This window comes from Ochotona princeps, chromosome 15 (assembly GCF_030435755.1).
Source record: "Ochotona princeps isolate mOchPri1 chromosome 15, mOchPri1.hap1, whole genome shotgun sequence".
Lineage (NCBI taxonomy): Eukaryota > Metazoa > Chordata > Mammalia > Lagomorpha > Ochotonidae > Ochotona > Ochotona princeps.
Window position 1 is genome coordinate 34,121,755 of NC_080846.1, and position 18,530 is coordinate 34,140,284.

Genomic DNA, 18,530 nt, shown 5'->3' on the forward strand with positions numbered 1-18,530 from the left:
CTGAAACGCAATTCTTAAGCTTAGTATTATTGTCATGTTAATACATGGAAAATATTCGATGTAGTTTATAGATACAATTCTAACAATGATGCTTTCCTTCCTCTTGAATAGCATGCTAATTATAGCATTATTGACTTGTTATAAAGCAAATACTTGCAAAAATTGGGAGTACTCAATCTTCACATATATATAAATACTATACATGTATAATATAGATATCAATAGATAGTAATTATTTTAGTAGTGCCAAGTTCATGATGCGTGCCTAAATTCAAATAATTTCTTTTGATGTGTTCTGATCACTGTTTTGGGGGACAGGGTTCTTTTTGGCTGGTTGCTTGTTCACAGCCTTTACTGCTGCCCTAAATAAGCTCAATTTTCTACTGCCCTAATGCTCAGTAATTTGCACATATTTAAACTGGCAGCAACACTGCAGTGTAAGATTAGCACCCTCAGAGGAGGACAGAGCAGAGACAGCCAGTGCCCTTCTGCAACCTTGCATGCGGCAGTACTAAGATGCAAAATGAGTCTTAATGGCTAATTATTTTAAGCTCTTTATAGGTTAGCAATCAATCAACAGGTTTCTTCACTTTGAGGCCAATGGTCTGTTGAGACTTTGACCTGCTTTTGCCACTATTTGACACCTCCTTTTGCTGCTGACTAGCTCCTACCCCTTTATTGTCTTTTTGGTGTCTCTCTCCACCTGAACCCTAGGAGATCTCCAACCCTTGCTCCTTCCCCTTGCTGACCTATATCTTCTCTCCTGCCCTGCCCTTGACCTGAAATTCAGTTTGCATTAACCATGTGTTGTAAACACAGTTACCAAGCATGAGAAGATGTACTGATCAGTCCAGGAAGCAGATCAGCAACTGTCTTGCAAGGGAAGTCTGCCTCTGTACTGCCTTTTCATCACTACTTTTGGTTTCTGTATCCTCACCTTCATTCTGAACTTTCAGAGGTACCCACAGCTCCCAAAGCAAGGCTTCTTTTATCTTTTCTTTTTTTAAAATTATTTATTTTCATTCGGAAGGCAGATACATAGAGAAGAAGATGCAGAGAAAAAGATCTTCCATCGCCAGTTCACTCCCCAAGCCAGGCACCAGGAGCTTCTTCTGGGTCACCCATATGAGTTCAGGGACACAAGGCTTTGGGCCATCCTCAACTGCTTTCCCAGGCCACAAGCAAGGAAATGGATGGGAAGTGAAGCAGCTGGGACACCAACTCGCTCCCATATGGGATGTTGGGAGTGCAGCGTGAGGATTTAGCCACTAGACTATCATTCCAGGCTCCAAAGCAACATTTCTAAGGATGTAATTCGTTTTACCCTGCATCAGTAATTAAATCTGTCATTCTCCCATCCACACCTTTCCTTTCTTTGGTTTGGTTTCTTCCTCTCTGCTGTTCTCTTTGTCCTTTGAGGGCATTTATGGAAAGATAATCAACCTGGTATGAAAATCATGGACACCAGAGCTGGGTTTCCCATCTTACTCCAGTTGTGGCACTGAGAGGAAAAGAAACCATTTGTACAGTGAATGCCAGGATGCTACAGGACTGGTGTGGACTATTCCCAGGTCCGCCACCTTGAGATGGGCGCGCTTGGGTATCCTGGGCTGTGGGGCTTGCAAGCACAAAGCCCAAGTCTGACTGTTTTGTTTGTGCATGCCCTCAGCATGTTACCACTTCCAAACTATTTGAAAACCTGGGGAATCGAGTTTCTATTTCTCAGTATCCTTCTGAGAATCACAGGAGCCAATATTTTTTAAAAATGCTCAACATAGTGGGTATACACACTGGTTGCCAATGACGAGCTGTCCTGTTCCTTATTTCACATCACCCCCAACCCACCTTATCGATGTGGGTACTCACATAATCGTTAAACAAATTATTAAAGTCAGCATCACTGGAATAGGATGGGAGATCATTTGTGGTCAATGGAACGTGTACACCAGAAGGCAGCAAAAAGCGGCTGAGTAGAAAGGAGTGGGTCATGAGGTTAAATGACTTTATACCACTCTCCTGTTCTAGTGATGAGAGTGTCTTCTGCTGTCACCTGTCATTTGATTTGTGATGTGGAGAAGGAATAGAGCAGATCGTAGGTGGCAGGGGAAAGTCTGCTGCTTTGTTTCACAATTAAATCAGAATAGTGGAGGTGGCTATTTGAAGAAACCTTCACCGCTTTGCATTAGATTTAGTTTTATTCTGCTTGGCTGTTGTCTCCACAACATTCCCTGCCTACAGAATCATTTCTCTAGTTCTATCCTCCCCAGGATCAGGGGCATTCCAGAATCTTCTCTGATGTAGAAATACACCTTTTACATTTAAAGTGGCAAACATGGCTATACCAAGGTAGGATGAGTCTGGCATAATACTTAAGACCAAAGAGTACATGCAACTTTTACAAATGTGGTACCTACAGCAGAGCTTGAAGAATTAATTTTAAGCTCAGATAGTAATTTATGCTAGGTTTTTATTTTAATTTTCCTAGTTTTTTTCTTTTAATCACTCCATCTCTGCTTACCTCTTTAATTTGCTTTTACTTTTAAGCATCTGTATTGCCTCTAACTCACGCATCACCCAGAATCATGATCAAGTTCACAAAGTTCTCATCACTCCCAAGAAAGATGCTCGTAACCATGTGTTGTTTTGTTTTCAGAAACAAGGGAAAATTCACAGACACTCCAGAGAGGCAAACTGCAGAGAGAAAAAAAAAAACCTCAATCATTCTGTCTGCCCTGGGTCTCTAAATCCTGTGGGGAGTTAGGTGCGCAGGTGAGTCCCCTTCCTCTTCATTACTCCCCCCTGCCTGTCAATCAGCCCTGAGGCTCTAGCCCGCTAGTTTGGCCCAACCTCCTCCCACTCCTCCTACCCGCTCAGCTGTTAGGAAATCCTGGAGTAATCTTTGCCCTGGAGCCTTTTTTGTTTGTTTTACCATCAAGTACCGGGCTGCGTTCCGCAGATAAATAAACAAATAAACAAAAATAGCAATTCGGGGGCCCTAGCTGAAAGACAGTGCTCCGGGTTGCTCGTTTCCACTTTAGGCCGAAGGCGATGCCGTCGGCAACCAGGATTTCAAAAGCCAGAGGAGCCGCGCACCGGCTGCCAGTTTGGAAACTGCTTGGAAACAGGTGGGGGTCCTCTGGTCTCTTCCCAAGAGTGCTTGGGTAGGGGAAGTCGGGAGGCCCTTTAGCCGAGGAAGGTGATTTTTCTGCATGGCCGCAGCAGGGAAGAGCACGAAGGGGTTGGATTTCTCTCAGTGGCGCCACTCACCTCCCTCCATGACGCCCCGGCTCTCCCACCCAGCCTGTTGCTCTCCCGGTGACTCCAGGTCAGATTTTCCTGGCGACTCAAAGTGTGACTTCCAAACTTCTGGGCAGCGGGCACAGCACAGAATTTCTGCCCCCGCCCCCTTCGCCGGCTCCCTCGGGCCGGGCCCGTCCCTCTGCGCCCCAGTCGTCGCGGAACTAGCGAACGCCAGTGCCGAGGGTAGCACAGCCTGCTGGGTGGGGCCGCCGCTCATGAAGCCGTCGTGGTTGCAGTGTCGCAAAGTCACCGGCGCCGGGGGACTCGGGGCACCCCTGCCCGGGTCTACTCCGGTGCGAGGTGCCGCCGGCGCAGCCCGCAGGGCGTATGTGGCCCCGGGCACCTGGAGCGCTCTCGGGGCCCTGGGCTGCCGCGCGCTGTCGTCGGGCGGGGGTGGAGAGTACAAGACCCACTTTGCGGCGTCGGTGGCCGACCCGGAGAGGTTCTGGGGCAAGGCTGCGGAGCAGATTAGCTGGTACAAGCCCTGGACCAAGACGCTGGAGAACAGACACCCGCCCTCCACCAGCTGGTAAGTGCCTTCTTCCCCATCTGCCGCCAAATGCCCTTGACCTCCCTCACTTGATGGGGTGCCCCGTCTCGACCCGCGGGGGACTTGGGATTCGATTTGTGCACTACTAGAAGAAATTGAAGTTTGGGGACGTTTCGTTTCAGCTTCTCAGGGCGTGCCCATGAGGTCTCCTCATTAGAGGCTTGATAGACCGCGGTGTTCTAGGTGTTTTATTAACAGCTTTCACCTGTGACCGGACTGCTGGGCGCTCAGGGTGTTGAGGGGGAATAACGCTGGGGCCCACCTCCTGAGTAAACAAAGTGGAGCCCTTGGAAGAAGCAGCCAATTACTGCTAGGGAGTAAAACTCTGTGGAGAGGAGGAGAGCTGAGGAAAGAATTCCACACTCCCCCACCCCAACCCCCAAGTAGGTTTTGGAAGGATGGGTATGTATCTCCCAAGTGGACAAGAGCCTGAGTATCAAAGTCCAGGAGGCTTGGAAATGTGGCTGGCACTATGGGTCCATGTAATTGTCCAGGCTGGAATGGTAGAAGAAAGGACTGGTGTGTCTGGGATTAGGTCAGGGTGGGATATACCTAACTGCCCAAGTAGCTTGGGCTGGGTCTGTAGACCTGCCGTGTTTGTGACGTGCAGAGGGAGAGCCTGAAAGGATGCAGAGATGGATTGGGTGGTTTTAGAAGTCATGGTGGCCATAAAGTTTCTGTTCAGTTTTGCTCATTTGCCTTTCAAATAAATAAATTGATCCTAAACAGTTACAGAGAGAAGGTGAGTTGGAGAGAGCATCCATCCGCTGGTTCACTCCTCAAATTGCGACCCATGGAAGCCATGAGCCAAAATCTCCAGTGGGGTGGACTCTTGCGTGGGTAGCAGGGACCCAAGCACTGGGGCTGTCACGGCGGCGCTTTTCGAGGTGTACTAACAGAAGCTGGAAAAGGAGTGTTCATATGCAGACAGCTGCTTAACCCACCCTGCACTGAAGGCTGGCCTCCTAGAGCTGAATTTCTTGACATGCAGTTACAAGTGGTTCTAAGCATTATCTTTGTATCACAATAAAGTTACCTGCACCATAGTACCAGGAGGACGAGGGTGAGACAGTTTGTGAGAAACTTTGAGTGCACCTGTTGGGCTCCCAGCCCCTAAAGATGTTCTTGCTCACCCATGTGAAACTGTGAGGGAACAATATTTTCTTTCACCAAGGAGGTGAAGGGAATGGCACGGTCAGGTTTGTGTTTGACAACTATTTGCTTGGTCAATGTAGGGAACACTGAATGCAATTTGCAAGAGCCTTTGTATGCCCTCACTGTGCCCCAGCGTCCTCACATTTATTTTGGGTGAGGGGTAACATGGTATTCCCGTTCAATCTAAGCACATTGCCTGTATTTCACATTTTTTCCCCATAAAATTTGATTGAGCCTCTTTTCTGTGCCAGTGAATCATGCTCTAGGTCGAAGTAAGTAAAGCCGTCCCCACTTTCTGGGAATTGTGGACATTATGAGCATGCACTTTTGGGTCATACCACTTTGGTTGGAGTTCAACCTCTCACAGGGACTGGGCTGTGCGTTCACATGCAAGTTACCTCATTCTGTGTGTGTCAGTTTCTTCAGAGCAGATATAGAAATAGTTGGATGATTAACCGAGGAAAGAATTGAACTCTCATGTATAGAGTGGATGTTGTAAATATTAGGGATAGAACAGTGATGGTTGTATTCAGTTATTTTAGGAGCAAGAAACTATTACTGTCACTCAGATCAAAACAGGTTATTGCTTTCCTAAGAGCCTAGGCACCCTTTCCTTGTTCTCAATGCTTTGCGTAGCTTATCTGTCATAAAATATAATGCTATGATTATTTTGTGGGGCCATCCCTACCATAAAATGTGTGTGCAGAGGATTCAGTTAAGAAGCCACTGGGACACTCCGAGTGCAAACCAGTGAGGGCCAGCCCAAAGGCCATGGCAAGGAAAAAGGGAAGGGATTCAAGACGCTCCATGAAGGCTCAGATAATACAGAGAAAGCTGGAGTTGACGTGCCCAGCAAAAAGATGCCTAAAACCTGAAGACGTCTAACCACTTAGTGCTTTTTTTTCCCCCAGATTTATTCTTTTTCAATTGTTGAGTTAAGAAGACACAGATCTTCCATACACTGGTTCACTCTCAGTGTCTGGAGCTGGGCTGATCTGAAACCAGGAACTTCCTTTGGGTGTCTCCTTGGGGTTTAGGGGGTCAAGGACTAAAGCCATCCTCTCCTGCCAGAAGCAGGGAGCTGGATTGGAAGTGGAGGAACCATGACATGAACCAGTGACCATGTGTAATGCCAAAGCCCCAGGGGAAGCTTAGCCTACCATGTCACAGCTCTGGCTTCTTGATTTTCCTTCTAAGGCCTTGTCTGCTTATCTAAGGATTTTAAAGTTGTGTGCTGAAAATGTCATCAGTATTTTTGTGAAAGGATTATTGCATTAAAAAAAATCCCTTATTGATCACCAACATTTGAAAATGCTGTAACTGAATTAACGATTTATACTCTTGCAATCATATGAAACACCTGTTTTATATGAGGGCAAGAAGATAGCAGTTCCTAGTGGTAGGATTTTGAGCCTGTTTTTGTTAATCAAGGTGACTTAATTCTAAGAATTTTGGTTGCAGAGCAGGATTATGGAGGATTAGGAAGCCCATGATAAACTTTATTTAGCAAATGGTTTGCATTTGAATAAATTACTGTGTTAGACATCTAATTGCAGAAGCTTCTGATTAATTTTTATCTACAAAGGGAAACTTAAATGGAGTAAAAGAATGTTCTTATTTTTATGTTTTAATCTTTATTTCAAGTGTAGGGCAGACCTGGTATTTGGGTTATTAAAATTACAGCATGATGTTATTAATAATGGAATGCTTTGGCTTATTGGTTTTGTTACCATATGTGTTCGTATGGTGATAGGTGGTTTCAGACAGAAGATGGTGTGAATGAGTCTTGCTGAATTTCCTTGGAGCTGAAATCTTGAAGATATCAGGGGCAAGTTTGTGAGTAGAGTAAGAAGGCATTATTCCACAGCTAGTTGTTCCATTCTAGATGGAGCTGCCTTTGTGTGGTTAACAGTCCCTGATGCTCTTCGACTTCCCAGAGGCCAGTGAGGTTCTTGTTTGCTGTCAGGGCGTCTCTCTTATGAAAGTGAACTTCTCTCACAATCGAAAAAGTTATAGCGCATAAATTGTGTTGCATGTTAGCATTCAGTGTCATCAGCTACCCAGTAGTTTATACATTTAATGGAATGAACAAGAAATAGGAACTTTAAGGGTGATCGATAGAAGAGATTTTGCATCATGGCGGATTGCTTTATAAAATACTCCATGAAGATTTCCAGTGCTGTAATCTCAGATCTACAGAAGACAAATCCCAATTAAACGCAGGTGCGCTCGTGCTGTGACAAATGGCTTCTCACAGCTAGGTGATCATTGCGTGTGGTTGACATTTAGGACCTGATGCATCTCTTACAGGGACTTCAGTGGAGAGTTGGAATTAAGGGCGAAGCTTTTAGACATCGTGGTAATTTATTTATGTGGAACAGCAAAGTAGATATTTTGGTTATTTTCTCTTGCTGGATTAGAGACGCTGTTACCTAGCTGAGAAGGAAATGCAGCTGCCACTTGCTAAAGGATTAGACAATTCAGTCTCCCATTTTATTTTGCAGTTGCCTCGTTGGGTCATCAATTTATCTTTGTCTATGGCAACATTGAAATTCACTTTTACTTTGTTTTTATGAAAACAACATTCAGTGTAAGATCCTCACATACCAGTTGATTTAGGATTTAATATTAGCACTGCCAGCGACTCTAACTGGAGAGGAAAGGATTGCAGGTGCAGGTTATTAGAAAGTGAGTTCAGCTTGATTAACACTGCAGCAGTGGAACTTGCATATGTTTGACAATATGCAAATTCTCACTAGCTAGGAGATTAAGCTTTCTTAGTCCTGGCCAAGTCTTAAAATGGTCTGTAAGAATTAGAGAATATTAATCATTTATTCATTTATATGGTGCAGAGAAAATACTGAAGGTGAAGGAACTCCACATACAATGGTGAGGATGACATGTATTGAATAAATTACCACCAAATTACCTGTAGCTACAAATATTACAGGGCAATTTTTATTTAGACTGAATATACAAGGGATATTAAAGAAATGAATTTTAATCGAGATCAGCATGAGTGGGGCTTTGACACGTGAGAAGAGGTAGAAGCATTCCAAGCAAACAAAACATGTGCCAAGTTCAGGAGGACTGGCATGCTAAGTTCTAGAAAAAGAAGATTTAAAGGTTTAGGATCTTAAGAAATAACAGGAAATTATCAAGACACAGAAGGAGACAGCCACATTGTGAAAGGTCCTGTGAGTCAGGTTAAGGAATTTCAAACTTTTGCCCGTAACACCTGTGACACAATGAGTGACCCAAACCTGAATATCCTGTTTCTTCTGGCTGGACAATACAGGCTTGTGTTGCAGCCCAGTTAACAACTAAGTTTGAGAAACCTTCAGTATCTAAGTTTTCTAAGGCTTAAGGAGGGTTAGGGGGACTGTGAAATGCCTAGGACTGCCCCTGGTACAGGGTACTTTGCATCTGAAGAAGGTATTCCCATGGGCTAGTATAGACCAAAAGTCTCTTCGGGGAAATGATAACATTTGAACAGAATCTTCCAGTTGGATATAGAAAAAAAAAATAAAGTTGGATATAGAAGGAAGGAAAGGTGTTACCGAATGAGAACCACAGAGCAAAATCATAGGAAGAAAGGAGTCAAATAGCCTTGGAGGATTGGCAAAGTAGACTAGTGGGTGTATAATGGTTGCTGCTGGTCCCCACCTGGCTGTCAACTTTCAGGTAGACTTTATCTGACCCACATGCGGTTTCTGTGTTTGTTTGCTGTTTAATTAGTTGTCTGCATTTCCAATGGGAGGTTTCTTCTGACGTCCAAACTCCCCTTGATAATTCAGCTTTTAAACAACTCTTGGAAAAACAAAAAGATTGTGTCAGCAACGGTGGGTTAATATTCTTGCATGGTTGGAACTCAGCAGTTGTTAACCCTTTAAATGGTGTTAATAATTGCCCCAACCACTACTGGGTTAAGCTGTGCCTGTTCCAGCCATTAGCTCTTTTATTTGCAAAGCCTGTGAAGGCAGTGATGATCCATGGCAGCGTTTTTATTAAGGATAATGGCATAAAAGTCTTAAAACACATCTGACACTTTCTTAGGAGATTTGGGGAAAATTTTTTGGCAAGCTTACAGTAACACTGGCTTAAAATGACGTGTCTAGTCGGTTGGGGGAATAGAAGGAAAAATTTTTAGTGAACCAGATTAAATTAGATGTAATGAGTGAGTGGGGAAGAAAGAAGTTATCATTACTGCAAGAATTTGAGTCAAATATCCAAGTGGAGGAAATCGTGGGGAACGGAAGATAATGGGTAGAAAATTGGGGAAGAGCTTGATGTGGAACTTCAGATCTTGAGTATATAACGAGATGAGGTGATACTTAAAGCTCAGTGAATGCTGAAGGCATACAGTGTGAATGCCAAGGGAAGAATAAAATACAAAGGGGTAAATGTTGGTGGAAGTAGAAGAAAGAAAAAAATCTGTGGGAGTGGGTTAGACTTGTGTAACACATGGAGGTGATTGAATCCAGTATACGTTTTTTTTTCATCCCTTCTTTCCCCTCTCTTACAGAAACCTGTTTAAAGGCTAACATACAAATAAAGGGGATTTGCTTATTCTAAACCTATTGCATAACAGGACTCTTTGTTTTTGCCAAGTTGGAATTTGGGTGGTGTCTTTCTCTTTAGGGACTAGAAGTTCTTGGAAGAAACAGGACAACAGTCTGAAAGATGGACTCGAGAGTGGCTCAGCAGGTCTGTGAGCTCTCCTTACAGACCACAGTGGGTCAAGCAAGCCTCGTATCTGAATTTTTGTCATTCTAACAGGGAAGATATAAGCAGACACTGGAAACAAGAATTAAATGCAATAGAGCTATAACTAGAATATAACCAGGAGAATATGGCAGTGGAAACGAGAACTAAAAGTAGAGAGAACTAGTGTTTGGTGAGAACATTCAGACCTATAAACTAAACGATGGAGTTTTGATGTGTTTGTCTTTAGAACTCTAAAGGCTGCAGTGATGGTGTCATAGGCCACAGGGGGGCGCTGAAGCCAGTCTGCACATGAGGCTACACAGCTAGCTAGAGGGTGAGCTGGAGTGCTGGTAATGACTCCAGTGTCAGAGTGTTGCCCTTCCCATATCTCGCCAACTGCGTGAGAAGCCCACTGCAAACTCTTGCATTGTTTCAAGTGTATTTTAGACCGAGAAACAGTTCTAAATTAAAGGAGACTAAAGAGTTTTAATGGGTAATTCTGAATTACATATATATGTGTGTGTGGTGTGTATATATATTTTTTCTGCAATGTGAATGGGGGTTTGAGGATTAGATGGCAGCAGTGTGTCCATGTTATTTTTCTGAGTTTGAGGATTATATAATTCATTACAATTGTATTAAATTTATTATAATTATATTGTTTAATTCTGTTTCTCTGGAAGAATTTCCATATTTGTAGTCATTATACACCCATTTTTTTTTTTTTGATTGGAAAGTCAGACATACAGAGAGGAAGAGAGGGGCCCAGCATTGTGGCCTAGTGGCAGAAGTCCTCACCTGAAATGTGCCTGGATCCCGTATGGGCGCCTGTTCTAATCCCAATGGCTCCACTTCCTATTTAGCTCCCTGCTTGAGACCTGGGAAAGCAGTCGAGGACAGCCCAAAACCTTCAGACTCTGCAACTGTGTGGGAGACCCAGAAGAAGTTCCTTGCTCCTGGCTTCAGATTGGCTCAGCTCCTGCCATTGAAGTCACTTGGGGAATAAATCATTGGAGGGAAGATCTTCCTCTCTGTCTCTCCTCCTGTCTGTGTATCTGACTTTCCAATAAAAACAAACGAAACAGAGGAAGAGAGACAGAGAGGAAGATATTTGGTCTTCTGATTCACTCCCCAGGCGGCCACAATGGCCAGATCTGGGCCATTTGAAGTCAGAATCTCAGAGCCTCTTCAGGGTCTCCCACATGGGTGCCGGGTCCCAAGGCTTTAGGCCATCCTCCACTGCTTTACCAGGCCACAAACAGGGAGCTGAATGGGAAGCAGGGTGCTGGGATTAGAGCTGGTGTCCATATGGGATCCCAGCATGTTTCAGCAAGGATTTTAGCTGTTAGGCTATCGTGCTGGGCCCTCATACAGTTATTTTGGTATACTAGGTATTATCTGTAAAAAAACACGAGAGGAAATTCTTATATATGAAATTTTGTTTGGCATAAAAAAATCAGAAATATATAATTTGAATTCTATGTCTTCCTATTGAATTTTGCTAGAATGCTAAATTTTGAAGAATGCTGAATTTTGAAAAATGCTTAACCACATTAACTGCTTTTGGAAATTCAGTCTACTTTTTAAATATTGTTAAGACTATGTGAACATTATATCCATTAGTTTTTTTTTAACTTCAAAGTTTTTTTATTTGAATGCTGAACAGTGAGACATAGATGGAGGGTGGGAGGGAGAGAGAGCGAAATAAGTGGGAGAGATGGGAAGAAAGATGTAAAGGCAGAGATGGAGACCTCCCAGGCCTCTAGTTGACTCCCGCAGTGTCTGCAGCAGCTGGAACCGCGCTAAGGCCTGAGCTGGGAACCGAGAACTCAGTCCAACTCTTGCTTTCTCCAATTGACATGGTCTTATGTGTAGCATGATGTTTTCAAGTGTACGTATATATACACTGTAGAGCAACTGTCATAGACACCTATACTCTCATGACTGTTTTTGTGATGGAAACACAACATCTATTCTCTTAGCATCTTTCAAGAATATAAAAATACTCATTTTAAGAGTTTAATTCTAGTTTGAAAGTAATACATTTATCCGAAAACAACAAACTCTTGACAAACTCTCAAGAAGTGAGCTTGTTCATATACAGCAGGTATATATAAAATGATAAATGATCACTGTTGTATTGAATATAAAAAATTAAGGTGTGTGGTCAGTATGAAAAATCAGTATGTTAAAAATAAGGTCCCTCAAAATAACCTTATCAAAGAAGTGATTTTAAGCGATGGGTTCTAATTTATATTCTGAAGGTCAGTGGTTGAGTGCTGTGCTGTATCTAATTTTCTCAACCTGTCACGCTGCTGAAGCTTCAGAACAGAACCGAGTAAGCTACAGGAATGCTACAATTACATGAGGATGGATTGCCTGATACATGGCACAATCAATGAACAATGGAAATTCAATCAGCTCTGACCAGATTCACTACCAGGTGGTGGGAGGAAACCCAAGCACTTAGCACCTCCTGGAGGGCAGCTCACATTCCTTTGTTCAGGCTGCATAGTGTAAGCTGATTAAAAAAATTTTTTTCTTCCATGGTTGAAGTTACTTGCTTTAGGGCATTTTTCCATGTTGATAAGTAATATGCAGAAACTGTATGCACAAGATCATTGTTTTCCATTGTGGTGTGATATCTGCTAAAGAAATATGTAGAAGGCTAATGAATCTTTGTGGTAATACATATGGAAGTAATGACTTCTGTGAATTAGTTTTAAGGTGTTATGTGAACTTTAATACTTAGAAGTATATGGATAGCAAACTGAGTATATTAAAGGTATGAATTATTACTTTTGTGGCATGTGGCTGATACATGAGGCAATTGTGTAAGAAATCCTATTCTTAAAACATCCAGGAGAATACAGTTGATGAATTTTGAGTTTCAACGTTTCCAGTTGAATGTATGAGGATAGCTAAAATCAAAGCCCTGACATACTTAGAGAGGGATTCAACTTAACTTTTTGTCCTTTAGGGAATAGTAAAATATACTAATTTTAAAAATTGTGCCAAGTAGGAATACCACAACTAGAGACTGTAGGGTTTTAATTTGAAAACTAGCAATTAAAATACCTGAAGTCTTAAAACTATGTGTATATGAAATACAAGAAATTTGCTTATATTATATGAATTTAAAATGCTATAAAATTGAATAAATAACAGTTGGCAAGTATAATCTTTCAAGACATTTCTAAGTAAATCCACAAATTAAGTGAAAAATACTTAAAGATGGGGAGGAATAATGCTCAGAATGTATTGTGGACCTGACCAATGTATATATTTATTGAAAGAAATCAGGTGATAAAATGATGAGTAGCTAAAGGAATATAAAAGTAGTAGATAAAAATTTGAATAGCTAGCAGAATATATCATCAGTATTACTGACTTTGTCGAAGAAGTTTTAAGTTAATAAATGCTTGGGTTCTTAGAATAGTCTTTTACAGTCTTTCTCCCCAAATTCTTATTTTAATAAGTCTTCCATTGAGTATCAATTGAGTTAAGTACTATTTTTTTTTTTTTAGTTAAGTACTATTCTAAGCCACATGTTTTCTGACTGCCTTCCTCCACTCTGCCTATTTAAACAAAAGCAAATGTCTGATACCCTAATTTTGTGAGTAGAAGGGGTGGGGAGAGTAAGGATCAATTGGTGGAGAAAGTAAACTTTGCTCTCCCATAATATGGGAAAATGACACATTCAGACTGTGATGGATGTTGCTGGTCCATGAACCTTCTCTGTTACCTAGAGCACGCCGGAGAATTGGACTTCTCTGTGTACGCATGAGTATGTGATTAGTTTTAGCTAATCCAATAGCAGGATAAGACTTGTCACTTCAGAGTGAAGCCTTTAGTTGTCAAAGCTTTGTTTCATCCTTGGGCTTCTCTAGTCGGCCATGGACATCACGGAAACACGTAGTGTAGAAGCAGTTTTGAGTGGTGAACAAATGCATGAAGTGGCATAAATTAGAAATAAGCAAATTTCTGAGTTTTTTTGTGGCATGTAGCATAACCCAAGGTATGGTTAAGAGAAAAATAATAGCTTCTTCGGACCTGGCATGATTAGCTGAGCTAATGTGCATGAGTAATACCATGTATATTGTAAAAGCAGCCAATGTGTCCATTTTATGATTCAGGCAAAACAATGATTTAGTTTACATAATGTTTATAATAACCTATGGAAAGTCAAATTTAATTCTCTTTAAAAGGTATGGAAATAAATATTGTGAGATCTTATGAAATTTCTCTTAAATTTTAATGCTACTAAACAACAAATCTAAAATTTGAGTTCAGTTTAAATTAGTATCTTCTGAATAAACTATTACTTTTGCATAATAGCCTCAATTTTAGATCTTTTCTAACTCCTTCACTGAAACCTTTAAGCATTATTATGATGCATGGGAAGAATTAAAAAATATATACATATTTATGCATCTCTGAAATATTTGGTAAATATCCAAACTAGATATGAACTAATAGATGGTCTTTGGACAAATAAAATCTGCATATTTTATACATCAGTCCCAAAGGTGTAGGGAAGGAAGCTTTCAATTAGTTGACTTCTACTTTGGAAATGTTTCCTAGACAGTAAGAGAGTATTATTCTCCTTAAAAATGCTCTGTTGGTTTTTTAGCTTAAGGAAAATTCATAATGACCACATTATTCATTGCTTGCAGTGTGTTTTAATGTAGTTTTTATGAGCATAGGGTGATAAACAGCCTAATTAAATCATCTAATTACAAACATTGGAAAATTTCACTTCCTACCCACCTGTCAGTTGAAGAAAATGTTAGGATTCATAACGTGTATAGTTCTGGAATTTTTTTTACCTCGTTTACTCTTCAATGTATATATGAATACAGTTCTTTTTTCTTATGTCATTGCACTTCATCTCAATGGTCCTGGATTTCCTCTGCACATGCATCAGGGAGACACACAGTAAACAGACCTTGATAAATGACATATGTTAAGTGCAGAGATGAATTTCTTAGAAGTTGCATTGTATCCAGATCTCTAATTGTAATAACAACATCTGATTTTTCAGAATCTAATACAAGGTCAGTGAAACACAGTCTGTTACTTATCTATGCAATTCGATTGATAATGCTCAACTTGGAAGTAGTCACCTAAATATGTTCAATGCATCCCTTGAAATTTTAGAAATAGTTACTACTGTTTTATCGACTTAGAGAAAGGGAAGGAGAGAGGCAGAAAATCTTTCCATTTTCTGTTAAATTCCCCATGGAGCTGCAAGAGCTGGGCCAGGAGCCAGGAGCTCCTTTTGGGGCTCCCAAGTGGGGCCAGGAACCTGACCACTTGAACCCCCATTTGCTGCCCTCCTAGGACACTTTAATGGGAAACTGAAGTAGAAGTGGAGCAGCTAGGACTTGAACTAGCACTTAGAAATAGGATGTGGGCATCATCAGGCGCAACTTAACCCATTGTGCCACAAGACCACCCAATCCTTCAGTATTTCAAAAGTGAGCTAAAATAACACATTAAGTATCTGGAGAGTCTATAATACATTGTGAAGGAAACTCACATATAATTCTGTCTTCAGCTTGTGACTGTTATCTATTTTTTGGATCAATTTCTTAATAGCTAATGCATTACTTCTTAATGATGGCAACAAATTCCCAACAGCAGTACTGATTACTGAGTCCTTGATCAGGCTTTATGCTAAGCAGATACATAAGCTTTGAATCCTTCCAACACACGTATGAATTAGGTGCAGTTATAATTCATTTGTGTAACTGCATCTAATAAGACAGATGAGTGTCTTGTTCTGAGTAGCACAGATCCTGTTCAGAATCGCACTGTAGAGTCCAGTGTCTGTGATGCATTTTAACTCTACTCTCTAAACTTAGATCTGTATCACAGGACAGTTCAGATAACAGCCCCAAAAGGGAGTAAAAGGATGAGAGCCATGTAGAATTCTGAACATTTTTAATCAGTTATTTCAATGTCCTTTACCTCCATTTGGTCACCATATTTCTGTGTGTCTTCCATTATTCACTGCAGTGGAAAAGAAATGTAACTGTTCAGCATTTTCCCAGGGTCCCCTGCATGTATCTGCTTGATTCCATCTCATTTCAGTGTCTCTTAGAATTTCGTCTTAATAGCTTCCCACCCCTCTATCCCTCAAAAACTATACCAATCTTGTTTTTTTAAGTTAGTTTAGCAGAAAATATTCAGTAATTATTTTCATTATGTCAGAATACATCTGTCCAACCAGAACCCAGAATGACCCATAGAATCTCTCTGCTCAAGGCAAGGAAAAGTTTCATGTTCTGTTATGCTTATTTATCTAAGCTTTATTTTTTGGTAGCTGGTTCTTTTTGCTCCTACCTTGTTTATTGATTTTTAAGTTATAACAGAGAGTATTTTTGAGTTTTCATTCATCAAGACACAAACACATAATGCAGGTAGGAAACAGAACACTTACATGGTGAAAATCAAGTATCCAAACCAGAACATCTATCTGGCACCTGTCAGATTCCTGGGATTTCAGAATTGAGAGTTAACTTGACGTAATGTTATCAGATTTCCATATCCACATATGTCAAAAGTCATGGATTGAAAATAACAATCAGATAATAATAAAATTATTTTCCCCTAAGGCATATTTATGTTGTTGAGCTATATTTTATTAAAACCTTAATGTTATTCAGAGTCAAATCGTTAGACTTTGAAAAAAAAACTTAGTCTTTGACAAACTGATTACTGTTTAAAAATAGTGTGTCTTGGCTGCTCAAGGTCATTTACATATATTTATTTTAAATATCTTTGTTGTTCCTGAATGTTTCAAGAGGCATTTAAAATGTGATCTGTAATTACTGACCTCTTTGTTCTAATTTGGTTAAAATTTATCATGATCCTAATTTCTAAAAGTATTCCTTTTTAAATTTATAATTGGTAAAAAGTAAATTTAATGGGAAAGATTTTATTTTTCTGACCAAATACATAGTGACTTTGAAGGCTGAATTTGTTGGAAATGATAGCTTTGTGAGCTCAAAACTTTCTTAAATTATTCCAGATGATTTCTCATTTTAATGTATTTGTGTTTGTGTTGACACAGGCCTGTATATATTTGTGAGTGTGAAAGTTTGAGGATACAGAACAAATTATTATGGTGAAACAAGCAATACTCTTCCTTTTCAAAAACTTTTTCTTAAAGAAGAATTTAGGGAAGGGTGACTTGCGAATGTTCACTGAGTGCACAAAGGGTCAATCCAGAATGAAAAACCAAACCTCTTAGACTTCAGAGTATCAAGTTCTCACTGTATCACATTTCTTATAGAGTTAATCCTATTTGATCATCATAGCAGTGTTAGACCTTCCAAACAAGTGCTTACAGGCACACTTCTGTGCACACGGAAGCATACTCTGTCAGCGTGTTAGAAAGTGATTGCTTTCTTTGGCTTTAGAATTTACTGTCAAGTTTGTTCATTCGTGTTCTTCACTACTATGTCTCTTGCATTCACCAGCCACTTGCTAAATGCTTTTTGTAAGCCAGGCAGTATTCCAGGTGCTGGACTGGAGTATAATAGGGAATCAGCTTGGAAAATACTCTCATCAAGGGAATCATCAAGGGAAAAAGTATTTTTTTGCCTACACAAGATAATTTGTTTTCATGTTTAACAAAAGGAAGAATCTTAAGTGATTTAAACTACCTTGTCATTTTCTGATAATATGGGCAATAAAATCCCTTTACTTTATAGTCATCTCTACTGATCATTATCTTTGATCTTTGTGGTGTGGATAATTAGGGCACAGTGTACTTTTTTTTGTGAATAGTGACTATTTTCTAACTAATGACTGTAAGATAAAAGAATTTTCGAATGCTGATTTTCTGCTACGGTCCTGTGGAGATTCTAGTTTTTTTTTTTTTTTTTTTTTTTTTTTTTTTTTTTTTTTAACTAGAAGTGCTAGCAGGCAGAAGGTGAGGGAAAAACAACAAAGAGGGGGAACAATGGGCTTGGTTAGCATTAGCTAGATAAAAAGCACATGGATAATTAAGCGGGTTGCCCTGTCTTCAAGTTGCAGATGCTCATAATGTTAATTGGAAATATTTCACTAAGGTAATATGCAGATGGGAAATATTTTATCTATGAGGATAGTGTGTAGGCTGCGGGGCGAACTTTCACAGAGGGAACAAAGATGTAGTTTTCAACATGGTCCTCTGATAATTTTGAGGATAAGGCAAAGAGAAGACATAATAAATGTTTTATCTGCTTTAATGTTGCACGTGGTAATCAGTATCGCCTTACTAGTCTACTTGGATTCATCTGTGTGAATGTCTGTGTCTGTGTATAGGGTTGTTTTGATGAGCAGTGAAGACAGGATGGTATATGGATTTGTAGTATGATTTATTATATTAATTTCCCAAAAAGTTTCCATAGTAATTTTCCTTTAAATATTTAAAGAATAAAAGTGTGATCTTAGATGACACTTATCCTGTGAGCTTTCTAAAATGTTAGTTTTTAGTTCATTAGCTTTTAATTGCTAATACCACTACAGTTTATGGGGCAATATACTTGATGTAACAAAAAAAAAAAATTGCAAGTACAGCAGATACCAGTACTGTGTGCAAATTGTGGCTGTGACAGTTGTGAACAAGAAAGGGTTTCCTGTTGAAGCCGCGGTATCTTTTCTGACTATGGTTCACTGTTCTTTGGCAGATGGTTATAGTTCCTCTAAAGCATTTGGGATGACTGGCTCAGTGGAACCTGCAACTTTCATGGCTGCTCCTCTATTTCCAGCTAAGAACTGTGATCATTTTCTGCTGTGTAGAACTGTGTAGAACATCAGGATTTTT

The 18,530-nt window shown here is 40.4% G+C and overlaps 1 protein-coding gene across 4 annotated transcripts in view; it reads left to right on the forward strand.

Annotated features, from left to right (window-relative positions):
* Positions 1 to 18,530, forward strand: part of ACSS3 (acyl-CoA synthetase short chain family member 3) — a 168,204-nt gene that overhangs the window by 5,362 nt on the left and 144,312 nt on the right. For 2 of the 4 annotated variants that reach the window (XM_058673278.1, XM_058673279.1), the window contains exon 1: positions 3,249 to 3,829. The exons of 1 other annotated variant lie outside the window; for it this stretch is intronic. In XM_058673278.1, coding sequence (XP_058529261.1) covers positions 3,276 to 3,829 — 554 coding nt within the window. In that variant the 5' untranslated portion in view covers positions 3,249 to 3,275. Of the gene's footprint in view, positions 1 to 3,248; positions 3,830 to 18,530 lie in introns of those variants that run through there. One more of the 4 variants, XM_004583066.3, reaches the window with a different exon arrangement.